Below are 14,059 nucleotides of genomic sequence, written 5' to 3' on the forward strand. Positions count from 1 at the left end.
GCTGCTGCACCCCCAAAGGGATGTGGTCAGGAGCTTCAAAACCAAAGCAGATTTAACCCTTTTGCCGTTCGCTTTCAGGATGAGACATCGGTGAGCAGCGAGGATTTTGATATGAACGACTCCACATGGATCTCAGCTGACCAGCATCTTAACTCCAGTTTGAGCCCCAGTCAGGACGAAAGCATGCGCAGCCCCCAGAATCTCCACAGCCAGGAGGATGGTGAGTGCTCCTGATGTCCATGGGGCAGGGGAAGGGAGGGCTGCACGTCTTTGGCATAGGCGGTTTTTAGTCACTCATTAAACTTTAACTGCTCCATTTCAATCAGATGTCTTACCTGAGGGATGGATTTCATAGCAGTACGTGCCCAGGGACTGCACTGGAGTCAGACCCCTCTTGTTGGTACCACGTGGAACTAGTGTACTTTCCATCTCTCTCAGTGCTGCTGGCACCTGTCTGGCGATACTCTGTTGCAGGTGCTGGTTGTGATAAGGTCTCTGTGGGTTGGGGCATCGCAACATGGTTCTAAGTTTTTCATGAATCCAGATAGTGGATAAGAGACACTTCCTGCGACAAGAGGCAATGGAGTTACCGTGACATGCACTGGACACACTTGTTCCTAGAGCTGAACACATTGGCAGGGCTAGAATCAGGTCTGAGCACTGTGATGCAGGAGGTGCAGAGGGAGGGATGAAGGAGCATGGCAAGGCCCTGAGATATGGGCTTCGCAGCCGGAAGCATTCAGTTGAGTTACACGTTTCGGAGTGGTTTTGATCCCCAAGAAGAAGCTGGATGCTCAGCAGTGGGAATGGGATGCATAGATGAGAAGCGGGGGTATCTGCCTGGGTAGTGCAGGTAATTAAGAAGGGTCAAAGTTGAGCAGCATGGAATGGGTGGGGGGAGGCAGGCTGGTAAGGAGGGGTGTTGTGCTAGCTCCATGAAACATGTTGGCTTTAAAAAAGTAAATAAGGGGTGGAAGTCTGAGTTCAGGTCAAAGTTCATCTCCATGGTATTAGAATGAGAGTCAGACTACTGACTCTGCCCCATTCTCAAGTGGCTGAATCCCTCATTGTCTCCAGAGGGCTCTGTGCAGAGGCAGTTTGAGAGCTGATAGGAAGTGGATACATCTTGGGGCAACTCAGATCAAGTTAGTGGTGCTTTAAGAGGAGGGACTGGAAAACCACCCTGTACTGTGAGAAAGGGCTTTTGGGCCAGCATATCTGCCTGGCGTGGGTTTTAGCCACTCATGGCCAGAGGCAGAGTGTTGGTGCCCTGGTGCGTTGTCCACTCAGATACAACGGGCAAGTTTGGTTTATGTTGCAAAGCTGCTGTTTTGAGAAACTGCTGTCGTTAAAGCTAGCAGCGCCTGCCCAGTAGGCTCACACAGGCAGCAGTAAGGATGTGAAACTTGCCTGCTCTGCAGGGTGTCCCGGTGTCAGTGGTAGAAGACAGTCTAGCCTTTCTCCCCCCTCATGAATACATCGCTAAGCCCGGTACAGTCCAATTGCAGCACGGTAGGTGGAGGGACCTGTTGAGGTTAACACAGCTTGTTGTCACACCACTTCAAGTGCCGCAGAAGTGATGCTTAGACGGGCTTGGCATCAGGCTGTGCCATCATCTATTGCACTCAGCACTCTGTTCTTCAGCACGTACTACCCTCCACACCTCTGGTTCTAGGCTCGTATTTCTCTACTCCACTGTACTTTGCAGCTCTGGTGACAGAACATTTCCCAGCCCATGGTTTGTGATGCAGCATTGCATTCCAATGCCTGTCGTTCATGAATGCTCTAGAATGAAATGCTTTGGATCCATTTCCCCAGCACTGCAGTGTGCTAAAGGACAATGGTTTAGGCAGAAGCTTAAGATTTCTTCACTGAGACTAAAGTTTTGTCTCCCCACCCACTTTGGGAATTGCAGTGTGAGTATAATGGGAACAACACTTCTTTCTCAAGGATGCACAGCCTACAAAAGCTCTACACCCCGGATGGCGAGTGCTCCTTATTTTTGTGGGGCTGTCATGGTGCAGGTGTCAGTGTAGGACAAGGGGAGGAAGGGCTGCAGATCTTTGGCACAGAAGGTTTATAATCACTCATTAAACGTTAAGCATTCCGTTTCAATCAGGCTCCATACCTATGGTTTCTGCTTAGGGAAACCCTCTTCTGTAGCTCCTTTCATTCAATTCAGGGGCCGAGTAGAGTTTAAACTGTACATGTGATTTCTTCTCCCCTGTCGAGTCTGTGCACATGCCTTAGGGTCTCTCTCATATGGGTCAGGGGCAGGAGAGCGATGGAATATACTGATCAGAGGTGATAGAGACAAAGAATAAGCATGCTGGCTGTGGAGGACACTTTAATTGAAACCAGATTATTGGGGTCTCCATTAGACTGGCAGATACTATGGAATTTTACAGGACTGACTAAGAGCTAGGGATGATTTTGTATTTCCAGTGAATACCAATGGCCCATATCACGTGCTGGAGTGAGTTCTAGGATGTGGACTGGTGCCACTGGGATGGAAGGCCTTGGCCAGTCCAGTTGCCAGCAACATCAAGAACGGAATCAGCCAGAGGGTGTGATGGGAAGGGCTGAAAGGGGAGGAATGAAGTGATGCTTCAGGAACAGGAGACAAAACAGAAGTGAGGAAAATGTGATGGTGGGAGGGATAGTCCAGGACAGCTACTGAGAGTTGGGGAAATGGAGAGGCAAATGGGGCTTAAAGGGAGAGAGAATTTAATGAGCCACAGTTTTTAAACCATGCCCATTTCCTTGGAGTCCTGGGTCAAGGGTCTGTCCCCTTACAGCTATCGAGTGGATATGGCGATTTTTTTATTGCCCAAATTTGTCTATTTGTCCATAGGACAGGGATAGTCCAGAGAGTAGCAATGCAAACACCCTGCCCCTGACCTGAAGGGGCCATGCCCCCTCCCTCCCCAGCTGGGTGGATGGCCAGGACCATTCAGTCCTTTACCCTCTCTGCTGAGACGGCCAACAAAGGGACCAGTTAGTCCCCATTTTGTAAGGGGTTTGGGGATGGACATCTGTCCACTAGGAACTGGATTGAGGCCATCTGCTAACAGCTTTGTCACAACAGCCCTGGGTTGGATTTCAGCAGCCAGCAGGTGAAGGGGCAACTCCCTGAACAAACACTGCACTACAGCAGGAGTTGCAACTGGACAGCGTAAACACACTTTGCATTTAAGTGCCAGGTCTTGTAGGAGTCTGAGTGCTTTGGTCTTCGCATTGACTAGTGAGGGCTGTTGTTTTCAAGACCTGATAATGGCTCCAAAACTGTGGCCATGGATTACTCCAGCAAGCACAAGAAACAAGTCATTGGCTGGGTCAGTAACAGGGCAGGATGCACAGCTGGAGCAGTTGGCAGGAAGGGATGTGGGTGTCAGATATTTGGTTTGACAAATAGAAAAAGAGGTACCCGCACTGTCAAGTATCTCACAACATGGAGCAGAGTCCAGTTTCCTTCCTTGTCTTTTAAACCCTCCTTGGACTTGCCTCATGAGCCGTGTCTGTTTCAGTTCTCTCTGTTGCTCCCACAGTCCCAATGCCAGTGGTGCGTGAGCACCGTCTCCTCTGCAGTTCCTGTCCATGGGAACAGGCACATTTCATCTTTTCGCTACATCTCATTAGAAGACATTCCTATCCTTCCTCTTCTGTGTCTGAAAATCTCTGTCCTGCTATTGTTTAGCTGTAAAGGCATTTGCAATACACATTCCATGAAAGACTGTTTACAAAAGAAAGTTGTAATGCACAGTTGCCATCTAATCAGAGGGACCCAGTGCTAAGATCATGAACTGTAGATAGATTTCAAAAACTTTATTTTAAGGACAAAGCAGCAAGTTCCATGATTTGAAGAGCCCTACAAGGAAATGCTATACAGAACCTTCCGATTGGTTTGACAGCCTGTTCTGAGTGCGATAGTGGGTGTGGTGGGAGGGTGCACAAGAGGCAAGTTTGTCTTGCCTTGGGGTGTTGGTGTCTGCTAAATCTTTAGGGAGCAATAAGCAACTCAGACAAAAACCACCTTATTCTGTCTCAGTGCTCAGAAACCTTGGCCTGCTATTATCCTGCTGCAAACTGTGTGTTAACCTTTGAAACAGCAAAGGGACCCAATTAGAGCTAATGACTTTGGTACATACCAACAGGGATAGTAAAAGACACTGTCTGGGAGAATTTCAGAGGCCCTGTATCAGCAGCAGAGGTGGGGTTCACATACGATTGACACTGCTAACTGCATAAAAGTACACAGAGTGAGCCATGGGGTCCCACAGTGCACAGACTCACTCTACAGCACAGTAATAGTGCAAGAACCAGCTGCTTCCGTTTTCTTGTGTGTTACTCTAGAGTGGTAGATACGCTGGAGGGCAGGGATAGGATACAGAGGGACCTAGACAAATTGGAGGATTGGGCCAAAAGAAATCTGATGAGGTTCAATAAGGATAAGTGCAGGGTCCTGCACTTAGGACGGAAGAACCCAATGCACAGCTACAGACTAGGGACCGAATGGCTAGGCAGCAGTTCTGCGGAAAAGGACCTAGAGGTGACAGTGGACGAGAAGCTGGATATGAGTCAGCAGTGTGCCCTTGTTGCCAAGAAGGCCAATGGCATTTTGGGATGTATAAGTAGGGGCATAGCGAGCAGATCGAGGGACGTGATCGTTCCCCTCTATTCAACATTGGTGAGGCCTCATCTGGAGTACTGTGTCCAGTTTTGGGCCCCACACTACAAGAAGGATGTGGGAAAATTAGAAAGAGTCCAGCGGAGGGCAACAAAAATGATTAGGGGTCTGGAACACATGACTTATGAGGAGAGGCTGAGGGAACTGGGATTGTTTTGTCTGCAGAAGAGAAGAATGAGGGGGGATTTGATAGCTGCTTTCAACTACCTGAGAGGTGGTTCCAGAGAGGATGGTTCTAGACTATTCTCAGTGGTAGAAGAGGACAGGACAAGGAGTAATGGTCTCAAGTTGCAGTGGGGGAAGTTTAGGTTGGATATTAGGAAAAACTTTTTCACTAGGAGGGTGGTGAAACACTGGAATGCATTACCCAGGGAGGTGGTGGAATCTCCTTCCTTAGAAGTTTTTAAGGTCAGGCTTGACAAAGCCCTGGCTGGGATGATTTAATTGGGGATTGGTCCTGCTTTGAGCAGGGGGTTGGACTAGATGACCTCCTGAGGTCCCTTCCAAACTTGATATTCTATGATTCTATGACTCTGCTGCTCCCGCAATGGGAAATGTGAGGTTCTTGCACATCTCCTGCCCAACTTGAATGTTACTCATATCTTAAGTTGCCCAAAAGGAAGTGACTGGATGCCCAAAGCCTGAGCAAAGATGAATGGGAACTTTTTACTACCAACTGCGAGAGCCATTTTCCAGGGCAGCCTGGAGGGATTAATTTGCTGGGGTCAAAGAGATGATCACGGTATCACCACCTGGTACAGTGTCAGTATACAGTGCAGAATTTGCCTTTTCCTCTCTAGGCATCCCATGCAATCATCCAGTCCAACAGAACACAAGTTACAGAAACTTGCTAGGCAAATGGGCCTTATGGCTTTCTCATGCCCAGGAGGTTACAGGGAGCTTTACCTCACTGCAAGGGGTGAACCATTTTCTTACTAGTTTTGGTTCTGCCCTTCTCCATCTAGCCGAACTTGTCAACCATAGAGAAGTATAGTGAAGTCTATCCATTGCGCATGCAGCCTGGAGGTCTGTCCCCATCTCAGCCAGAGAGTAATACCCAATGCCGCAGTGAATCATGGCACTAGGACATTGTATTTCTACATACTGCATTATGGTGCATTTACTAGTAGATTACAGATTACAAATCATTCAGACTAAATACCAAGCATTTAGGGAGGCAGGTCCCTGGATCATGTGTATTTATGGTGGTTTTTTACTTGCTAACTGGTTCCTGATGGTCTCTCTGGGGCTAGTATGGAGCAGCGAAGTCCCACCAGATTTTCTAGGAGTTCTCCCCAAAATGGATAATACATTGCAATCTGTGACATTGCCACAAAGAACTGTCACCACTCAGCTACCTTAGTCAGGGATCAGGCTGCAGGTGCTCTCAGCACAAAGCATGGGGGAGGGAGAAGGGATCTTAACCCATCCCCACATCAGTTTAACAAAAAACAAAACAAAAAAAACAGTCTAAGGAAAACCAGCCCTTGAGCGTAGACTCATTTCCCTACCGCAGGGAGTGGGCAGCACAGCATTCTCCTGTGTCACTGCTGGGACAGATCCCCTTTCAGCCAAGGCATGCCTTGGTACTGATCCAGTGTTTGATTGGCAGGGCCACTGCAGAATCTGTTCTGCGTCGGGGAGTGGTCACTAATCCCCACCCTAAGAGGAAGGACATGATTAACCTGCTTAGTGCTAAACAGGCTGTCAGGGATGTCCCCTGGAGATGCTCCTCAAGGCTGGGGGAAGGAAGCATTTCCCTTGAGAATGTTTTAAGGAGGCAGCTATGGGGCAGATACTGGGGGTATTCCTTGGACATGCTCCTCGAGTGGGGCCTTGGAGGGGTATCACAGAGATTCCTTGGACCAACCACTGTGGATTGGGTGAGGGGTGAAGGCAGTACCCAGGACATCCCCAGACACTCACCTCCTTTCTGGTGCAGTTTGTGCACTGTGGTGCATGGTTACCTTGGTGTGTCACAAGGCTTTAGACTTCCTAAGCAATTTATTGCTGGACGTTCTGCTTGGAGAGGAGCCTCCCAGGAGAGCATGGGTCTAGGTCAGCACGTACCAGGAACTGGGGTTTACATTCATGCAGCAAGTTCACCATTATCTATCAGCATTGCTACACCCTCAGCTTACAGGCTTCTCAGGTGCCCAGGTCACACCTGGTACTAGCCTCCAGCATGATGCTACATGTTCCCCTCAGACATGACAAAAGCTTCACTCCCAGCCCCTCAGAGCTGCTGCACACTTTTCTGCTTATACATATAGGGCTGTAACAGGGTCACTTACCACATCCAGTAGCATATCCATTCCTCAGTTTCCCTTCCAGGCTGAAGTGTCCATCGGTGGTCATTTTGGTGCTTTCGGGCCCTCCAGTCAAAGCAAGAGCCCACCCCTTCCAGGGTAAGGAATGAAAATGCATCCTTGGCCGCCCACAATCTTCATCTCCATTGACACAGGGCCTTTGTGACACTCCTTCACCACCCCCAGACAGCATACTTCTTTCCTGGGCTCTCTCTGGGCTCCATAATCCTGCACCCTTCTCAGGGTCTGCCCCAGTCTCCCCCATGTTAATACAGGGCAGAAGTGGGTAGGGTGCCTCTCATCCTCTCAACAAGGCCTGGCTTGGGCCCCTAAACAAGGACCTATACCCACACCAGGCCTTGCCTCAGACCTTTTCCGCCTCTGGAGACACCCCTCCTAGTTTTTTTATCCTGTCTTCTCACAGGCCTTTTGCACAGCCCCTGTTGGGCTGAGTGCTTCCCAAGCTCACTTAAGTGAACACCCCCCAACCTGGCTTACCCAGCAAACTACTACTCCCCCCACTTAATGGAGAGGCTGCACTTTATAGTTCCCAGCACACCTGCCTCTCGGTCACATGACTGGGGAGAGAACCCTGGCACAGATGTGGAGACTGGGCCTGAGCTCCTCTTAAAGGTCCAGCTCACCTCCGGAGAAGGGGCAAGTTCTGTTCTCAGTCACATGTACGCAACCCCAGGGACTTAGTGGGGTTTCAGGCAGGGGTGTAACTGAGGGCTGAATTTGAACATAGAACATTGACAGCCAAACTGGCATTTCTATGACACTCTGAGCACACATGTCTGATTTCCCATGCAGGTAACCACCAAATAGCTTCCTCTCAAATCACAGTCCAGTGAGTACTGCCTTGGGCCATTGGCTGGCTTCCTGCAGATTTCACCTAGTGGCCCATCATCATCTCTTGAGGCTCCCTGACTCTGTGTTCTTCCAGCCCTCCTGGATCTGTCATCAGTGTAGAAGAGCTACAGCCCTTGCAGCAGGGATCAGTAAATCCTGCCCACCCTGCTAGAGGTCTCTCAGGGCAGCTGTTCTCTTTCCTAGGCCCTTTCCAGACTAGTCACAGACACCTTAGGTCAGCTTCTTTGAGGAATACGAGGCTTTTGAAGCCTTTTCTCTTGCTGCTGCTGCAGGTTTGGGAAATCCAAAGCTGCTCCCGAAACATCCTTGCTAGCCTGTGCACGCTCTCTGTCCAGGCTTTCCTTCCTGCCTGGCTTCTGCCTGCCTTTGCTTCTAACTAAAAAACATCTTCTGCCAGATGGTAACGCTTTCTGCATGTAAATCAAGCAGAGCTTTCCCTAAATTGCCCTCCCAGTGCCTAAGCAGGGATGCAGATTAAGCCAGTTAATTGATGGCAAATTTCACCCCTTTCCCTGTTACTGTTTAGTTTAGCTATTTTGGATTTTATTGACCAAATTCACCAATTACAGAAGTCCCCAACTTAACCACAACACAGACTCCAGCCTGGTGAGTTTTTCCCATGCCACCCAGCCTTTATGACTCCCCCTGACCTAAGAAGTACCCACCTGTGGGGTTGAGAGGGCATCTCTGTCTCCATAGCCCATTGAGCCATTGACAGCCAAAGAGGGGAGCAGCTGGTGTCAGTGGTGATGATGTACATCTGCCCACTAGGAACTGTGCTTAGACCCACCAAATGCATTTGCCATGGGTGGCAGCACTGACTGGTTCTCAGGCAGTAACCACCTTCGGTCCCCATTGGCTGGGTTTGAATCGGCTTGCCAGCAATGGAGAGATGAAAGGCTCCGTCTCCCATTCCTAATCCCTGACCCACCCTAGAGCCCTGCCCTCATTTCCCAGAGACAAACGTAGACTCTTTTTTAGAACAAACCAAGCCTAAAACCTGTTAGAAAAGGAAAGAGAAAATCCTTCTTAATAAAAGACCTAAGGGCAAAACTTGGCTGCACAGTGGCAAAGGAAGCATAGTGCTGGGAGAGCCACAATATGGATCATGAGGGGATGGCACAGGCCATCACATTAGGAAGAGGAAGACCAGGCCAAGGAGAGTGCTTGTCGAGATGTTGCTGTTCTGCTGTGTTGGCTTCTGGGCTTTGGCTCCCGTAGGCAAACTGGAAAACTTCCATCCCTCCCAGATCCTGAGGAGTGCTCTAGTCAGCCACTCCTTCTGCCTGTACAGCAAAGCTGGCCTCATGCCATTACGCTGGCAGGGGGGGTGAGGGAGAGGGGGGAAATGCGCTGGGAGATAGCACGAGGAGACACCTTTCCTACACAATGCAGGAGAGAGCAAACAGCACTCCCTTGTCAGCTGAACTTGTCAGTAGAGACACATTGTGTCCAGCATTACCAGATGTCTGGCTCAGTGAAGACACTGGCAGAATACAGTCACGGGGGTGGAGGATGGACACTTTGTCTGGGCATCACGAGGTTTGCATTAATGCAAAAAGACAGGAAATAGGACGCCTTAACTGGATATTGGCCAGCCTCACCTGCTCTGCTCCCCTGAACAATTTTTTTAATCATCTCAAAGGAAATCAGCCAGGCAGGCACTAGAGAAGATGGGCTTCCTGGTAATGGGTCTTCATCCCTGCCTCTTAGTGGGAGCTGGGGCTGGATCGAAGCAGATTGGTGCTGACTGGCCCCTCTGGTCATTGGGTGAGGAGGAGTCCTTCAAGGCTGCTCTTTTGCCTTTAATTAACATTGGTCTCCCTCTCAGCAATGGCCCCCGCACGAGGCCCCCCATTCTCACTCTGTCTCTCTAATTTGTATTGAGTCTCTCTCCTTTGCAGCCTCTCCTCTTTCTCCTCCTCCCCCTTCTCATCTCTTTTGTGAGTGAATAATTGATGGCACTTTTCATCTTCCTGGCTGTTGTTACAGTGAGACGTCGGTGAGGTGCTTTGAACAGTTTTGACAGTCTTTTTAAAGCTAGATGTAAAGTTCGGTGCTGGTGACATTTCAGTGTGGAAACTGTGTATTTCCTTTTGTAGTGAAGGGGAGAATCTGTGCCAGAGACAATGGCCTTGACACGGAGACTCCGGATGGGCGGTTGGCTTATTATATGACAGGATCATGTGTGATCCTGTGAGAACAGGAGCTGGCGGTACTGACCCAAACTGCTTCTAGTTCTGGTAGATAATCACAAAGCCATCGAAAGTCCTGCAGGTTGACTGGTGGAGGATGGCAGAGCCCTTGAAAGTCCTGCACAGCAATTGGTCAATTATTCCAGAGTCCTTCAAAGTCCTGGGTGGCGATTGGGTGGGCTGTGACAGAACTGTGACTGAGTGGTGCTGTTGTATTGCTGGGAGGTTCCCGTGGGCTGCTGGCTCTTACATAAGCTCACTGTTTTCTGAGTCAAAAGAGGGTTTTGTCTCCAGGCTGGAGATGTGACAGGCGGAGGAACAATTTGCCCCATTCATCTCTAATTCCCTCTTTGGTCGGCAGCACATTGCCCTACGTTAAAATAGACGTTAAACCCAACCACTTCCCGGCCATAAAACCGCCTAGGGAGCAGGTGTTGGAAATCTCCCCTTCCCTTCCTGATCTCTGCAAATCCAGTGTCACAGAAATCAAGGATAATCCAGGCGCCTCCTTCAAATGAAAATGCTGAGCCCTGATTAATGTGTTTAGTAAATGACTGATCCCCCCACTCGAGCCTTCCTGAAGAGCCACGAGCCATTTGCCTGTCCCTCCCTCGACACTTTCCTAGGATTGGTGAAGCTGAAGAGAGACTGGAGATGCTGCTGTCAGCTTCCTCGCTCCAGAAGCCAGACAGTGCTCCCTTGGATGTTCATAACTATGGCGGAGGAGCTTTGAGTTTGCAGCCAAGCATGTGTTCAATCAGCCCCTGCACCAGAGAACAATACTCCTGCCTAGAGCACGTTAAAACAAGGCCTGTGCAACTGTGGCCGGTGGACAAGCTGGTTTTCTGCACAAGCCTGGATTCATAAGACAGTTTTGATTTTCAGTCTTGTTTCAGGCCTGCATTGCCAACTTGGACCTGTTAAATTCCAGTTCATGGGTTTCAGTGTCTCTCAGGATCAGAACTTCTGCCATCGGAATTCCAGCTGCCAAAGATTACATGTGAAATTTAAATATTTTATTTTCTGAATGAAAGATCAGAACAGTTAAAAGTTACATTGTTTTTACAGTTCCATCTGCCTCAATTAGGGCTTCGGGGTGCATGGGGACTTCCAGTTATCCTCATTGGAGGGGCTTCTCACTTAACCAAACTCCAGCTGAGAGCAGAGAGATCATGAGCACCATTCCCTCTAAGCTGTGCACATGTGCGCACGCACACAGATCTTAAAGCCCACACACACGGCGAAACACCGCGCACACAAAAATTTGCGCAGAAGCACAATTTGCACAGAAGAATTTTTTTACGCACACGGCCTGTCAGAAATTAGAGGGAACATTGCTCATGAGGCTTGTGCTGTTGGGATAATTAATATATTCATGGCTGCATAGCCCGGCTTTGCTCCCCTGCTGTTCACAGAGTTGTACTGTTTGGTGTATGTGTGTGTTCCGGCACTCGCCAACTGTTTGTGGAAACGTGTACAAATCCGCAAAGTTTCACACTTTTTAACACTAACAATTATTTGTCTGAGAATTCAAACTGGCAACGCATCCCTCACTACTAGCTATTCTCCAAAGGTTGGTCATCCAGTCAGAAAGCAGCAGCAGGCCCATGTGGACAAAGCGACCAATCGCAACACAAAATAGCTTGGTTGAAGCAAAGAACTCAAACACCCCACAGGGCTGGAATTTTCCCAGCCAAATGATCTGGCAAATGGTTACAAATAACAAAATTGGGATTGGTTTATGAACAGGAAAAAAGGCTAAATGGTCCCTCGACCCCCTTGCTGTGGGGCAGCTCAGGCTTTGTACAGCTACTTACATCTCACCGATGCTCAGTCCTGCTCTTAGCACAGCGTCATGGTGAGAGCGTGATGGGCTGGCACTGGTGAAATCTCTATGTTCAATGTGCTCTAACCCAGGGAGTTCTGTTGCTATATTCCAGTGCACTAGGTATCATTCATGCTCTGTTTAGAGAACCCTCCACCTGTACCTGGGAGGGAGACCTCTGCCCTGCCAGCAGAGCCCCTTGCTTTTGTTCACAAAATCTCCATATTCAACCCTCAGGCCTTAGGGACTCCTTGCTCTGTGTTTTGTCCCTTTGCAGTGTAAGGCAAGTCAGTCTTGTTGACCCCTGGGTTGGTGACAATTATTGAGAGAACCTCATGTGTAGGTCCTGAACAGAAGGAAGCCGGGATTTCAGTGAAGTTCTGCATTCATAAGTTTGCTAAAGCTCTTCTTACCCTGATCCAAAGATGTCTATATCTGTATTTGAAATAGCTTCTCCATAACTTCCTTAGAGTTTCTTATTCCTGTTGGAATGAATTGGACACTGTTAATATAGAGAGGTGCTGCGAGCAGCATAGCCTATAAAAATGTATAAACTGTGGCTAATTTGTTTGCAGATTTCTTTGGTAAGTACTTTCGTTCATTCTAGATTGAAATCAAATACATTCTCCCTGCAGAAGCTACTGGGCATTTGTTTCAGACCGCCATTGCATTTTATTACATCTGTACATCTGTTAGGTTGCTAACAAGTTTTCTGGAATGTCCTTCATATTTTTTGTCTGTAACAAACCCAAGATTGTTACGCTGAAATTGGATATAAATTTAATCTTCAGATAGTGCGTGTCTTCTGCATGCTTGAAATGGTGTGCAAAAGCAAGTGCAAGACCCTGGGGAAGATGGACTCAAAACTTTATTCTCTAGGAGGGTACTTGGTGTGGACAGCTGTCCTAGAGATGGCCTCTTAGACCTTCTGCTTTGGTTGTAGACAGCAGTGGGAATTCTGTGCTGAGGTGGATAGGTGTTTGAGTAGCTGGGCAGTAGAGGTTCTGGTGGGTTTTGACATGGATTGGAATTGTGAGCTCTTGGGGGGATGGACCCTGGGCATTCTGTCAACAGGGTGGCTGGGAGGAGAGTGGGCATTCATGGAAGGTTGACCATCAGCCAGGGTAATTCCAGCCTGGGGATTGAGGCTGGCGTGGATACCTGCATGTAAGGAGAAAGGCTGCAATGCATCTGCCTCAGTTAGAGTTTTGACACCTTTGTAACATGTCCTCAAATTATTACTCAGCCAGAATAATGCTAACTACCGCCTCAAGTGCTGGGGGGTGTGGTGTGGTTGGAGGCAGAATAGATCCTGGAAACCAGGCCTTCTCCACCCCAGTGCAAGTAGCAATGGTTGGGTCTGTGCTTTTGGCCAGTTGTGCAGTCACGATGCAGAGAGCGTGAGCTCTCGGCTAGGCCTGGTCTCTGCAGGAAGGAGGGCAGGTAGATTGAGCACAGCCAGCAAGCGTGCTGCACTCCAGCTCCAGCTGCAGCCTGGGGCAAGGAGCTGCCTCTAAGCTAGGGAGAAAATGATCAGCCAGGAGAGGTCCCAAGGCAGCTGAGATTTTCTCCCATTGGCCTAGAGGGAGGTCTGTGATTGGCCACCCTGAGAGGAGCAGCTCTGTTGCTGTGGCGATGCCCAGGCTTACAGCAGGGCCTGTCGTGCGGCTGGTGCCTCTGCGCAGAGGAATAATTCTTCTTAATCCTTCTGAGAGGCATCACTGGATAAGGCCACAGCCTCCCTCTGGGAGCCCTGTCTAGCCCCGAAGAAGCAGAGCAGGGGAGGGCCAGGTCTCAAACTGTCAGCCAGGCAGAGGGGGAGAAAGATCCCGAGCCCTTCCCAGCTCTCCAAGAGCAACCTGCCTGATTTCTGTGCTCCTGCCTCATGGCAGAGGCTGAATAAACAAGGGGCTTCTGCCCTCACAACATCCACACAGGCCCAGGGCTCGCTCTTCGTGCAGGCAGGCAGCCGTAACACACAGGCCCAGGGCTCGCTCTTCGTGCAGGCAGGCAGCCGTAACACACAGGCCCAGGGCTCGCTCTTCGTGCAGGCAGGCAGCCGTAACACACAGGCCCAGGGCTCGCTCTTCGTGCAGGCAGGCAGCCGTAACACACAGGCCCAGGGCTCGCTCTTCGTGCAGGCAGGCAGCCGTAACACACAGGCCCAGGG

The 14,059-nt window shown here is 49.5% G+C and overlaps 1 protein-coding gene across 1 annotated transcript in view; it reads left to right on the top strand.

Annotated features, from left to right (window-relative positions):
- Positions 1-14,059, top strand: part of NOL4L (nucleolar protein 4 like) — a 103,152-nt gene that overhangs the window by 71,505 nt on the left and 17,588 nt on the right. Inside the window, 1 exon segment of the mRNA XM_077832103.1 lies at positions 79-220. Coding sequence (XP_077688229.1) covers positions 79-220 — 142 coding nt within the window.

Source organism: Eretmochelys imbricata, chromosome 13, assembly GCF_965152235.1.
Source record: "Eretmochelys imbricata isolate rEreImb1 chromosome 13, rEreImb1.hap1, whole genome shotgun sequence".
Classification (NCBI taxonomy): Eukaryota; Metazoa; Chordata; order Testudines; family Cheloniidae; genus Eretmochelys; species Eretmochelys imbricata.